At 42.4% G+C, this 15,321-nt stretch overlaps 1 protein-coding gene across 1 annotated transcript in view; it reads left to right on the top strand.

The window, feature by feature from the left end:
• LOC121869277 (thyrostimulin alpha-2 subunit-like) overlaps positions 1 to 14,093 on the top strand; it is a 126,454-nt gene extending 112,361 nt beyond the window's left edge. The window contains exons 3-4 of the mRNA XM_042370523.1: positions 13,652 to 13,827; positions 14,064 to 14,093. Coding sequence (XP_042226457.1) covers positions 13,652 to 13,827; positions 14,064 to 14,093 — 206 coding nt within the window. The remainder of the gene's footprint in view (positions 1 to 13,651; positions 13,828 to 14,063) is intronic.
• Positions 14,094 to 15,321: the final 1,228 nt, after the last annotated feature.

Below are 15,321 nucleotides of genomic sequence, written 5' to 3'. Positions count from 1 at the left end.
AATCTCAAAGTTATTTCTTGGATCACTCTGTCCAGCGAAGAAAACATTTCTCTCCTCAATTCAATGTCGTATGGCAATTCAGCATCTCGTGATCCTTCACCAAACATTTGTTTCTTCTTTTTGGGTCGACGCTGACGCTCCATGACTATCCCCAGATCATTGCAAATTTCTTTGGCATAGTTAACTCCATTACTCACTAGCTTGTCCCTGTTTTCAACTAGAAATGTTTCTAATGCCCTGAGTTTTATATCACATTGTTGTATGTTCAAGCCCTTGGTTTGGAGGTAAGTCTGTGTGTCGTTAATTTCTAGAAGGACGGGTCCCCACAGGCCAAGAAAGCACAAAAAGGAAAATGATTGCAACGCACCAAGTAGAACACCAGCATCTGCCCTGGTAGCTGTATTTTCTTCTTCACCAGTTAACTTATCTAGGGCACTTAAGATTTTTGAGAAATGTTTCTTTACAACACTTACAGCTTCTCCCCTCGCACTCCACCGAGTTTCTATTATGCGCTTGACACTTTCACCAGTGACTGAAGTTAGAACATCCCAGCGATGGGTTGATGAAGAAAAAATACAAACAAACGTTCCACACATCCAAAAAAGGTAACAGAATTCACAGCAACAGAAGCTGCATGAACACCCGCCAAATTCAGCGAGTGATTTGTACAAGCGACAAATTCTGCTTTTTTATTAATTTCCTTGATACGTTTCTGAACACCAGTATGAACACCAGCCATCACCGCAGCATTATCATATGCTTGCCCTCTACAATTTTGAATATCAATTCCGTCTTTCTCTAATTTTTCCAAAATCATCATTGAAATATTCTCGGCGGTTTTACCTTTTGTTTCAATGAAATCGACAAATGATTCCACAACCTTCACTTTATCTCCATCGATCATAACATAGCGTAAAACTTGGCTCGTTTGATCCTTATGTGAAATATCAGGAGTGCTGTTGAATATCATGGAAAAGTACTTTGCTTCTTTTACTTGCTTGATGACTTTGCTTCTTACGTTTTCTCCCAAAATTTCTATAAACTCATTCTGAATAGTAGGAGACAGATAGGAAGTAGCAAACAGCTTGATCTAAAATCACGGTACAATGACACTAGTATCAATGTAATACAATGGAAATGTAAAAAGTAGCAACTTAATCTAAAATTACAGACTCAGAGTACAGTGAAAATGGATGTCTGACATAAGCCCCCCCGACGAAAGCCACCCAGACAAAAGCCCCCCAGACGAAAGCCACCCAGACAAAAGCCCCCTACTTTGATCGGGGTGGCTTTTGTCTGACAACCCTAACCCTAACCTAACCTAACCCAACCTAACCTAACTTAACCTAACCCAACCCTAACCTAACCAATAATTAACCACAGAGAAGAACAGTATATTTTACCCTCAACTATTTAATTATGTCCGTAACTTTTGAAAGCCCTTACTGTTGTCAGACAAAAGCCACCCCGATCAAAGTAGGGGGCTTTTGTCTGGGTGGCTTTTGTCTGGGGGGGCTTTTGTCTGTACCCCAGTGAGGATAGTGTCTTAGTATAAAATCGCAATGCTGTGAAACAAAATCTTAATATTTAATCTCAGTACCGCAGCAAAAGTCACATCAATATTTTTTAACCAATACTTTAATATTTCTTACCTTATAGTATTATGTCTTCCAACGAAGTAAATAACTGGATCGAAAACACAAGAGAACTTAAAAGTCGTCTAGCCTCCCCTCGTCTTGTCACGATGGAGACTTGTGCAGAACTGAAGTGAATTGCTTGTAACTGGTGGATTGGTCGGCTGTACATGAACTTATATGACCCGAGACTGCATGGTTTTGCAGCTACTGGAGACGTTAATCCTTCCCTTTGTATGGGCGGCAAGTTAATCCTCGTCGTGTCTGACCTAACACCTGACCCACACCACATGAGCTCACTGGCGTACTTGTTTGAAGTTGTTTCCTTAATCCTCAACAGGTTACAGGTTGTGTGTGTGGCGGGGGGCCTCATAGCAAGGGTGTAGCTCATGACGTGGCCGTGATGATGTGGGTCAGGTGTTAGGTCAGACACGACAAGGATTAACTTGCCGCCGATACAAAGGGATGGATTAACGTCTCCAGTAGCTGCAGATATGGGTGATGAGCAGACCCAAAAGTGCCGCCCCCCAAAAGTGCCGCCCGGGGCGGACCGCCCCCCCCTAGCTACGCTAGTGATTGGGAGGTCTATATATTACTCCTGTGATTAATTTTTCTCTGCCGTCGATTAATTCTATCCAAATTGTTTCTGTATTCCGCTCAGTTTTTATTTCCTTATTTATTTCACACTTCAGATTATCCCTAACATCGATTGCTACTCCGCCTCCTTTCCTGGTCTGCCTATCGGTATGGAACAGTTTGTAACCCACAATTTGGTATTCGACTGGTAACTCACGTGTGTCTAGGTTGATCCATGTTTCAGTGAATGCAATTATATCGATTTTTTCGGTACATACCAAGGCCCTAATATCATCCATTTTGTTTCTCATACTTCTACTGTTTGCGTAGTATACATTTAAGTTAGGAAAGGGTGTGGCATACTGTGTACCTCCGCCCAAGCAATCAAGCGTCCGACAGAACCACTCACCCACACATTTGTCCAGACACAAACCCAAACTTCTTACATAACATTTTTCCCACTTTTCAATCCCATTTTTTTTACATGGCCTTCACAAACATGTCTGACGACATCATTTTATCTTTTCTTTTCAGATTTCTGCATATTTTTCATTTTCATATTCCATCCCCCTCCCCCCCCCATGTATCTATTTTTGTGTATATTTTCGTCGATGTGTTTTCCCTGGTCTGCCCTCCTGTGCCCCCCTCCTCAATCCCCACCCCACCAGACAACACACACACACACACAAAAGGATTACCATTTTCTTATTTTCTTCGGGCTAAAGTATTTTCTTTGTGCGTCTTTTGCATCTGGCAGAAAAAATGAGTTGTCGAATTCGCTTTCTATTTCGGACAGACAGACGGACATGGACGGACGAACGGGTAGACAGGCAAAGACAGGCATAAAAATAGATAGATAGATAGATAGATAGAGAGAGAGAGAGATGGATGGATGGATGGATGGAAACACGGAGATAAACAAACACAAAGATATAAAGACAGACAGAATGAATTGAATTGAAACAGTTTATTGAGCCAGAAAAACACAGATACAGAGTGGATAATAATAACAATATTAACATGGCTGAGCCAGTTGAGAACCTGGACTCTCTTTTAGGCACCTGATATATACTGTACATTTATCTCAAGAAAGTATTATGTAACATTTAGTATTATCTGGAATAGTACAATAGCATGGTGGTAATAAGAACATCTCATAATGTTACGATGGTTATCACTTCAATATTTATTAATTTTATTTATTTATTGTTTTGTTTTAGTTTATTTTTTTATTTATTTATATATACACAAATTACAGTGGAATTGAAAAACATAAGTATAATGGGGGAGCAGTACAACATGGGTTGTACAGTAATAAGGTTGAACAAGCGGACAGAGCTGTTAGGATTCCGTCTAGTTGGCAATTATGTTTATTGCAATGGTAATTACTTATCTATTTACATGATAATTTCCGATAAAACGGTTTTGATGGTACAATAAAAGCAGGTGCTGTAAATATAGAAGGTGTTACAAGAAATATTAATACTTAGACAATAGATATTTTTTAAGAGATGAGGGTAGATGGACAATTTGCAAGAAATACACAGATTGAAACCAGAAACTTTTGTCAACACCTTACTCTTTCACACACACACACACACACACACACACACACACACACACACACACACATGTAATGCTTGTTCATCAGACCATAGCTTACAGCTCAGAAAGAACGGCACATATAACAGTAAGTAGATGAGCAGGTGTACACCCACGTAGGTTGACGCACCTTACAGTGACATTAAGACCTGACCCTGGAAATGTTATGACCTCATGGTACCTGAGCTAACCCAGAGTTATGTTCTGACCTCACTAGGGGAAAGGTCACGGCAGCATAGCTCCGCTCATGGGGATAATTACCACATATAGCTAGTGCTACTTGTAAACGGGGTTACGCCCTTCTGTGGGCCGAGTTAGAAAGTACCAAGGAAAAAACCTGAAAGTAGAGGAAGAAAACCTGAAATTAAAGGAAGAGGTAGCAAGGATGAAGGAAGAAACGAGACAAGGAAAGCCGGTGAATTTCGAATGGAAAACTGGTGGTTAAGAAACATACCAAGGATGCAACAACGACAACAACAGCTAAGTGTATCAACTCATTCAGTCCCTTGATAGACGAAATGGACGTTAGTACAGTCAGGGACAGGGCTGACAAGGAAGGTATAAAAACTTTAATTGTTGGTGACTCACTGGTAAGGTACTTGGAGAGAGCCTTCTGTGGTAAAAATAAAAATAGAATGAGGGTGTGTTTGCCAGGGGCTGGGGTGGGGGATATAGTTGGCAGGATGGACAATATCTTGTCTGGCAATGGGAACAAACAAATTATCTGCCTCAGTGCACGAGGCAACGATATTGGCCGGTGTAGGAGTGAAGAGCTTTTTGATAATTTCAAGACAGCTATAGATCGTATTAGGACTAAGGGAGGGATCCCTATCATATGTGGTGTCCTGCCTAGAAGGAGAGTTAGCAATGAATGGTTGTCAAGGGCAGTTGGTGTCAACGGCCATCTTGAGGGATATTGCAAGTCAATATCAGTCCCATTCATTGACAACTGGGACAACTTCTAGGGCTAAAGGGACCTTTATGCTAGGGATGGTGTACACCTGTCTCGGGATGGGGTGGCAACCCTGGCTGGGTCTCTAGAGGGGGCAGTTCAAATGATATCGAAATCTTTAAACTGCCAGGGGAACATATGGGCACGGGGGTGGAGGAGACTGCAGTGGGAGCGGGTAAACAAAGTGAAAGATTACAAGGAAATAGTGTTAGGAATGATGACAAAACTAAATTAGACAGGGAGTTTAAACCTAAACGCAGTAAAGGGGGGACTCAGAACACGACTAACTTAAATGTCTACTACGCGAACAGTAGAAGTATGAGAAACAAAATGAATGATATTAGGGCCTTGGTATGTACCGAAAAAATCAATATAATAGCATTCACTGAAACATGGATCAACCTAGACTCACGTGAGTTACCGGTCGAATACGAAATTGCGGGTTACAAATTGTTCCATACCGATAGGCAGACCAGGAAAGGAGGCGGAGTAGCAATCTATGTCAGGGATAATCTGAAGTGTGAAATAAATAAGGAAATAAAAACTGAGCGGAATACAGAAACAATTTGGATAGAAAAATTAATCACAGGAGTAATATATAGACCTCCCAATCTTGATAGAGTCAATGAGAGACTTATCTGGGATGAAATACGCAGGGCTTCCATACACAACAAAGTCTGTATAGTAGGCGACTTTAACAATGGCCAAATAGATTGGACTGACCTAACGGGTCACTCAGAATCAAAGGATTTTCTCGAAACGATCCATGACTGTTTCCTAAGTCAACATATAACCGAACCCACCAGGGGTAATAATATACTCGATTTAGTTCTGTCGAACAGGGCAGACGTAAGGAAAATTCTACTACAGTACCAGATTTCAGAAGGGCAAACTTTGACAGTTTAAGGAGGCATCTGAGAGAGGGGGTGTCGCGCTTAGGCGTGAACCTGACACATGACACTGACCTCATAATGAGAACTAAGATTGCCGAGTTCCACGACAATTTAAATAATGAGTTACTTAATGCACAAAGGCAGAACATACCATACAAAAAACTCAGATTAGACAACAATGACCCTAAATGGAAAAATAATTATTTAAAGAACATCATTGGCCAAAGGAAGGCTATATTGGTAGAAGGATAAATCATGGCAAAATTTACCTCCGGGATTGTTATAAGGTATTGGCTAGTAGGGTTAAAACCGAGATAAGGAAAGCCAAGAGGAATAATAAGGTAAGGATAGCAAGGGAGGCGAAGACAAATCCCAAAGGATTCTACCAAATGTATCAAACTAAAACACGAGAAAAGATTGGGCCAATACGGTCAGACACCGGCGAGCTTACTGATAACGACAGAGAAATGAGCAATAATTTGAATAAATATTTTTCAACAGTTTTCACCACCGAAAATTTAAACATGAAGCCCGAGGCACCGACTCTATTCAGAGATAGTGAAGAAAACAAATTAAGCGAGATAGTAGTGACTAGTAACGGTGTTAGTAAGCAAATAGACAAACTAAGGCCTAATAAGTCACCTGGTCCCGATGAGATATTTACCAGAGTATTAAAGGAATGTAAGGAAGAGCTTAGTATGCCCTTAGCAAGGTTGTTTAACATGTCCTTAAAAACAGGTGTGGTACCAGAATCCTGGAGGATAGCGAATGTAATACTGATTTTCAAGAAGGGGGATAGATCACTATCCTCGAACTACCGCCCAATCAGTCTAACATCAATAGTAGGCAAATTACTGGAAGCAATGATTTCAAACTCTATTCGAAATCACCTGGAGAAGCACGGATTGATCAACGATTCCCAGCATGGCTTCACAAGCGAACGTTCATGTCGAACTAATCTATTAACATTCTTTTCATCAGTTTTCGAATCGGTGGATGAGGGGCACAATTATGATGTGATATATCTCGACTTTAGCAAAGCCTTCGACAGAGTCCCTCACGAAAGACTAATTGGAAAGGTAGAAGCACATGGCATCAAAGGTAATATCCTTAAATGGATTAGGGCGTGGTTACAGGACAGGAAACAGCGAGTGAGCATTAATGGCACTAAGTCCCATTGGAGCAACGTCACTAGTGGAATTCCCCAAGGCTCAGTACTTGGACCATTATTATTTATTATATACATAAACGACATAGATATCGGCATAGACAGCAACATAAGTAAATTTGCTGATGACACTAAAATAGGACGTGATATTAAATCTGACGAGGACTCTGCAAAACTACAGGAAGATCTAAACAAATTTTTCGAATGGTCTGAAAAATGGCAGATGAAATTTAACGTGGACAAATGTAAAGTACTCAGTATAGGAGATGTAAACAGGGAAACTAGATACCAGATGAACAACGATGCCATAGAGAAATCCGACTGCGAGAGAGATTTAGGAGTAATAATAAGTAGGAACCTTAAGCCAAGTAAACAATGTGTTTTTGCTCGTAACAAGGCTAATAAAGTACTTGGGTTCATACAAAGGAGTGTTAGTTACAAGACTAGCGAGGTCATCCTAAAACTGTATCTTGCACTTGTGAGACCACACCTTTGTTTCGCCGTTCAGTTCTGGTCACCGTATTACAGAATGGATATAGAATCCTTGGAAAGAATCCAGAGGAGAATGACAAGACTAATCCCGGGCATTAGGAACCTTGAGTATAGAGATAGGTTAAAGCACAATAATTTGCACTCTCTCGAGAGACGTAGAGCGAGGGGCGACCTGATAGAGGTGTATAAATGGAAGTCAGGGCTAAACAAAGGGGACATTACAAAGGTACTCAATCTATCCAACCAGGAGCGAACTCGTAACAATGGTTTTAAATTAGTCAAATTTAGATTTAGGCGCGAAATAGGTAAACACTGGTTTGGAAACAGAGTAGTGGATGATTGGAACAAGTTACCAAATATCATCATTAACTCGAATACGCTGAGTAGCTTCAAACATAGGTTGGATGCTTTTTTGAGCAATAGGGGTTGGGTGTTAAAGGGACTGCCCAGTATGGGTCAATAAGCCCGCTGCAGTTTCCTCCATTCTTATGTTCTTATGTTCTTATGACCGTGCTTAAGAAACTACACCTGCAAGACACACCGGGGGTGGTAATAGTTAGGAAGCATTACCGACTGGCGACATGACCACGCACCTGGACAAACACAGCTGTCCATACCTGACCCAAGTAGAGGTAAGGGTCTCAATGACCCAGAGTTCTCACCACCGTGTCATTAGGTGGCCGGCGACATGACCGAGTTACTCAAGAAGCTACCCTCCAGCCAGTACACCTGTCACCTGACCAGAAACATCCAGATTAGTGACGACATCTTCCGGCTCGTGACCGACAGTATAAGGGCCCCGCAGCTCCCTCCATGAGCATTAACATTCGGATCATTATTGTAACAGGGAAGGTGCCGCCAGCTCCCTCCCAGCTCCCACGGACTGACTTCACTAGACTGGTGAACAGAAGCTACCTGACGGAGCCCATAGTTCCTGCAGATGTGTCAGCCGTCATAAAAGGGTTTAAAAACAAATCACCTGGTCAAAGTCACATTAACAAGAAGATCCTGGCTCAACACCCCGACAACATGATAGAGAGGCTTCCTCATATATGCAACTCCTGCCTCGCCTCTGGATACTTCCCTAAGATGTTCAAAATCGCCGTTATTCGCCTCATACCAAAAGCAGGGAAGCCTCCAAACAAAGTCGAAAACTTTCGACCAATATCGCTGCTAGAGGTACCTGCCAAAATCTTCGAAAAAATAGTCAACAAGCGATTGCGGATGTATCTGGAGGAAGAAGACATGCATAATCCCCGCCAGTTCGGCTTCCGCCAGTACCGAGGCACATCCACCGCCATAGCCCAGGCCTACGAGCAGATCGCCAATGCCACGACTGGCCGCCTGCAGTGCAACGTAGTACTGAGGGACGTCTGCAAGGCGTTTGACAAAGTTTGGCACGCAGGGCTGCAGTATAAGATCATACAACTGGGGCTACCCGAAAATCTGACGTGCTTGCTGTGCAACTTCATTACAGACCGCAAAGCCAAAATCAAGATGCAAGAACATTGTGAAGAATAATTCTCAATATCGAGCGGCGTGCCTCAGGGCTCTTGTCTCTCACCAACCCTTTACACACTCTACACGGCTAACCTGCCACCCCCAATCGTCGGCAGCGAGTACGTCATGTATGCCGACGATGTAACACAGATCGTCACCTGCCCAGGAAGGTCCACAGCAAGGATGGCGCGACTCACTGCTCGGGCAATAGAGGAGGTCTCGGAGTATGAACCTAAATGGAAAATAAAAACAAACAAAACGAAATTTGAGGTCATACCCAAAGCCAAATTCAAGCCGGCCCCACTGATGATCGACGACGAAGAGATTGAGTACTCTAAACAAGGCAGGTTGCTCGGCCTCATTATTTCTCGGACGGGCATCATTCCCCACGTGAAGGACAGACTAAATAAAGCCAAAGTCGCCGCAGCCAAATTAAAACGTTTTAAATTGATGCCTGAGAAGATACAAGTTCACCTGTACAAGGCGCTGGTGAGGTCTGTGCTGGAGTACCCATCTATACCACTCGTCACACTCGGGAAGACTAGACTACAGCAACTACAGAGCTTCCAAAACAAGTGTTTGAGATCAGCCAGTGGCCAAGCGCCACCCTATCAGGAGACAGTGGAAACCATCCACCTAAGAACTAAAACAGAGGCCCTCAACTTCAGGTTCCATCGTCTAGGGAAGAAGGTTTACTTCAGGTTTCATCGTCTAGGGAAGAAGGTTTGGGACAAGCTCCTGGATGACCTCCACAGCCCAGACCACCTACGCGGGTTAGACATTAACGGAGGGAGACCCCACGCCTGGTGGCCCCGGAGTCTGCCCGCACTACAACAACCCAACCAGCGACCCATCTATGTCCGCCACAGTGATCCACCTTAGATTAAAACTTAGATGATATAAATTCACATTTAACAAGTCACAATCAAGTGAGTCCATAACGTATTACAGTATAAAATGTTAATAAACTTGTAATTGTAAAATCAATCTAGTCATTGTCTACTAAAATAACCATTGTGCAACCTCATTCTAAATCCTAGGTTAGCTTAGTTAGCCAACAAACTCTGTAATATGTAAAACAAGGGGTGTCGTTCCCCTCTGTTTAACTCATTAAACTTCTTTTCAAACCTTTCCCCCCACGACTATATGTTGTGACTTCTCCATCCCTCATGCCTGGCTGTGCCTTGAGCCCCAGCATGCCTTCCATCCTTTCCCCACCTTAACCTAAAAAAAAAAAAAAGGGGAGACGTCCCTCCCCAGTACCGAGTCTCCCATAGGAGGTGTAGTCCAGCAGCACCTGCAGCTTCCCCAGCCGCCGGGCCTCCCTCAGGTCACCCGTGAGTCATTGTCAGGGCGATCCATTAGGGTGAGTTACTTATGGTGGGAAGTGCATCCATTTCATATTTGTTGTCCGAGAGTCATTGTATAGTAACGTAAATATAATGATCTATTAATGTGTCCATGCCATAATGTTGAATAATAAATAGCTGTACTTAGAATTGGCATTTGTTTAGAGGAATTCCCCCGAAAAATATAGGAACTTTTAAATAATTAATCGGCCACGCTATCAAACCTTCCCCACTTTACACTCCTACAACTAAATATTCTACCTATATCTTCTATACGAGTTTTAACGTGTTACACATACACACACACACATAAAAACATAAGAACATAAGAAAATAAGGAGTCTGCAATAGGCCGGTTGGCCTGTGCATGGCAGCTCCTGTCGAGAGTTACTACCACTCTTTATCATCCATGAATCTATCCAGCCTCCTTTTGAAACTTTCCAGCGTTCCAGCACTTACTACAACGTTGCTAAGCTTGTTCCACTCGTCCACCACCCTATTTGTGAACCAGTTCCTTCCTATCTCCCTCCTAAACACACACACACACACACACACACACACACACACACACACATTGGGATCAGCGTCAACAATTCTGCTCCCAACTATACCGCCCTTCAGGATTTATTGAACAGTCTCCAAAACTGGGCACCAACAACCATGTCCATCAACCATACCAAGACCATGGTTATGCACATCCTCTCCTCCGACATTGTCCCTCCTTCCATTACTCTGTCCGAACGATTCCACAAGCTCTCAACCATAGACAACAAACTAAATTGATCCACGAGTGAAGTTGTCAAATCCTCCAGTTTCCGTCTCCACCTCCTCCGCCGACTCAAGTCCTCGGGTTCCTGCAGGCTCCTCAGACTTCATACTTCCAAGCTCACCTATGCCTCCCACCTGGTTTTCCTCCCTAAATGCCACACAACGTAAACACCTAGAAAAAGTGCAAAAGAGGGCATGCAAGATTATTCTCTCCCCTTCCTACTCCACATATCAAGAAGCGCTCAACACACTGACCCTTTCGACTCTCACTGACCATCACCACGACCTCATCTGCAAATTTGGTAAGAAGCTTCTACACCATCCCCGACACCGGCTCCTACTACCACCTGAGATCCCTTGTCCGAGAATTGCTGTTCGACACCACAACCGCATCCAGCCCATACGTGCACGAACTGATCGCTATAAGAACAGCCCAGTCCCAACCATTGTAAAAATTATCAATAACTTAATAAATCAGTGTATTCACTCAGTAAACACTGCTCCTTACACTGTCACTATGTTGAAATGAACTGTAGTTTGAGCTTTTCCCCATCTAGTTATTATATGTCTTATTTGTGTCACTTATGTTACTTGTATATTATTTGTAATTCGTAACCCATTCCCCAAATATGTAACTGTATATTTTCAGCCTTCTGGCTGCCAAGCTCTTTCAATAAACCGTTAATTTTTATTATTATTATTACATGCACACGCACACACGTTGCTTAAATCTTATCCGTCCGTTAATACCAAGTATCCCGAACACAACTCCCCTCCAGAGAGACCCCCCCCTTCTCATCCTCCCTCCTACTCCTCATCACTCCCTCCCCCTCACCCTAGTTTCCTTGTCTATCTCCCTCTTTCCTTGTGTTTCTCTTAATCCTGGTTATCCTTTTCTCTCTACTTCTCTTCTTATTTTTAACTGTCCATTTTCCTTCCCTTCTCTCTTTTTTTTTATTAATGATCAAGTCTTTTAATTTCATATCTGAATCAAATATCGGAAAATATGAGAGAACCCTCCCCCTATATATACAGTATATCAAATAACACACAGACGATATTGTAAACAAAAATATATACTTGTACTTCTGCATCATACCAACATTTCCATTTCACTTTTTATTTTTATTTTTTAACGTTGAAATAAACACACTAAATAAAAGCATATCAAAAAAAGGTGGTGACAGCCTGACAGGTGGATTTGGTAAGAAGAGGCTTATTGGTGGAATAAGCTATGACCAGAGGCGCTAATTGGTGGATCTGAATCAAGTGACCCGCTAATTGGTGGATCTGAATCAAGTGACCCGCTAATTGGTCAACTTGATCTCTGATAAGGCTATGATTAGTTGATATAATGCTCGCTGTACTCTAAGGAGACATTAATCGACATACGCTAAGCTGGGGCTTTATATAATACTGTTAGTAGTATGAATAACAGACACACTACTAAGATCATCATAACCTAACATGGTGACAAGGGGTGAGATCTTACACAGATTAAATTACACGTTTTAAAGCTGAGCACGACTGATGGTAACTTTCTAATGTAATTCGTTATTTTTCCAACACCCACTCTCTCTCTCTCTCTCTCTCTCTCTCTCTCTCTCTCTCTCATATAAATACATATGTGAGTGAATAAAACTTGAAATTCAGAGCCCAGTTACTGTTGACTTCATTATACAGTAAATCATTCTTGGTGAGTTTTTCTTTAAGGAGTTAGCAAAGCACTTTAAGAATAAAAAAAAACGTATCTCACCACGATAAATGATACGTGTGGTGGTTTCAGAATTTAATGCCATGGAAGGAAGATATGAGGGTATTTTTTAGTCGTGGTATTTTATGTTAAGAACAAAAGAACAAATGGTTGATCTCGTATTATAATGTTTGAGATAAAAAAAATATACAGTCAGAATGAGAACATCAGAGTGAGGGTAAAAACGTAGGATGTTATGTGACTCACTGTGACTCGCTTAAAGATATGACACACACACACACACACACACACTACCCAAACCATATCCACTGAGAGACACTAAGACGACTCAAACCTCTGCTCGGCCACTTCTCAAGACACCAGGCACTTACAAATGAACCCCACAAAACCACAGTATATATGTGTCTGCTTCCCTTAACACAAGCATTCTTACCTCCCCCCTCTTTCCTCTCCCCTTTCTCCGCCTCCTCTTCCTTCTTTCTCCCCCTCTCCTCCTCCTCCTCTCATTAAGGCCTCGGTAGGAGGGTCGTGTGTATGGGAGTCTAGATCAAGGGGAAGCTCTGTCCCGCAACCTTAATGGTATATAAACAGCTTTGTGTGGCTTCGAGGCTGTGTGTGTGTGTGTGTGTGAACATATTTCTAAATAAAACATCTATGTGAGGATCAGAATCACTTCACATTTCACTTCCAAAACCTGGACAACAAATAACCTGCCTAATAAATCAACAGCAACAATGAACTGCAGCTGTTGAGCTTTATATAAAAAAAATAAGTCATCACAGTAGTGTTCAATAATCTAATTCATTTTAACAGTAATACGTAGTAGCGGATGTAACCATTGTAGAACTTATGAAAGACAAATGGAAATATTTAGAATCCATTTGCACAGTAATTATAAATCTCTCTCTCTCTCTCTCTCTCTCTCTCTCTCTCTCTCTCTCTCTCTCTCGTTCATCATCATACATTCACACCCAACTCACCTTTCGTCTCTGTGTTCCCCCAGGTCACACCCGTCGTATCAGCATTCCAGAGTGTTTAGAGTTCGACATCACGACCAACGCGTGTCGAGGGTTCTGTGAGTCGTGGTCGGTTCCTTCCGCCTGGCAGACCCTCGCCTCTAACCCCCACCAGGTGGTCACCTCCATAGGCCAGTGCTGCAACATCATGGATACTGAGGATGTAAGTATTACCTGTGTGTGTGTGTGTGTGTGTGTGTGTGTGTGTAAACAAGTGAGTACTATATAAAGGAAGGGCTAGGGAGGGAGGGATGAGGGAGGAAGAAGGATACCAATGGGACAGAGGAGTGACTGTAAGGAAATCCAAAATCCATTAAAAGAAGAGAGAGAGAGAGAGAGAGAGAGAGAAGGGGGTGGGTGTACAAGAAATACAATGATTTGACTCCTTAATGCGTTCAGCTCACGAACTCCCTAACCATCGAGTACTGAGTTAACGTGTCTCTACAAACTGAAATATTAATTATATCTTTGAGAGTCTCTTGTCTGGGGGCTTTTGTTCTCGTATTGCCTGTGGTCTGTTCACACACACACACACACACACACACACACACACACACACACACACACACACGCACACCTACCTGTGAACATTTCCAGATATTAATTAATTCGTACATCAAAGGAAAACTTGAAAATGTAGAAAACTCTCCTCGTGGTTGAGTAGCACAAGTAGGTAACCTATCAACATGATCTGCCCCAACTCTTCCTTCCCTCCTCCTTGATTTATCTATTTTTGGCTTCCTCATCTTTCATAGCCTTTGGTTTTCTCTCTCTCTCTCTCTCTCTCTCTCTCTCTCTCTCTCTCTCTCTCTCTCTTCCTTATTACCATTATTCTGTTTCATTTGACCTAGTTCATTCTTTCCTTTCTCCTCTTCTATGTCTTCCCCCATCCTCTTCCCCTTCTGTATTCCCATATTTTTAAGTCCCTCAACATTCACCTCCTCCTCTGTGTATGGTGGAGTTGTCGCCCACCATAACCACGTGTCCGGTAACACACTATTTCGTTCATGTTAAACTGAGTTATTTCCGATACAACTTGATCCAAGAGAATAAATATTAAATCAAAGTAAGAATAATTATATTAACTAAAATTTGCTTAAAATAATCTTGTACAAAACCGCGAACTCGAATCTAATCTGGGCGACGAAGGGTGTTAGGACCGGCCTGAAGCCACATATTGGGTACCTACTGACAAAGGCTTGAACCACTGCTGTACAGGAATCAAGAATCATATTAGCTACACAGTGGATTGTCATGAAGTGTTCTGAATATACTGTAGACTTCGAGGAAGGAAGTGAGGGGAAGGGGGATTCAATCTAAGTGTTAAGTAGGTGTACAGTCGTATCGAGGTCAAAAGTTCGCTCCCGCCCAAAATGAAGCAGTATCGACCCCAAATGAGATGAAACAGTCAGGGTAAGGCAATCCGGAGACTCATTCCCGTGACTCAGTTCCACAGCTGGAGCGAAATTTTGCCCCTGACTGTACTTGGGTTAAAGATCTGAAGGTGTTATCAGATTTAGATTGTATATGTGGAAACTTTTACTTACTGCTCCAACCCAGTCGTGTCACTTTCCACATCGGTCTGGTAACACTTTCGGCCGTGTTTCCTCGCTTGTTCCATTCCGTTAAAAAGTAAGAGAGAAGTAACGATGACAGG

This window comes from Homarus americanus, unplaced genomic scaffold, assembly GCF_018991925.1.
Source record: "Homarus americanus isolate GMGI-L3 unplaced genomic scaffold, GMGI_Hamer_2.0 scaffold36734, whole genome shotgun sequence".
In the NCBI taxonomy this organism is placed as follows: domain Eukaryota; kingdom Metazoa; phylum Arthropoda; class Malacostraca; order Decapoda; family Nephropidae; genus Homarus; species Homarus americanus.
Note: the sequence above shows the minus strand (reverse complement) of the source record. Positions and strands in the feature narration are given on the sequence as shown.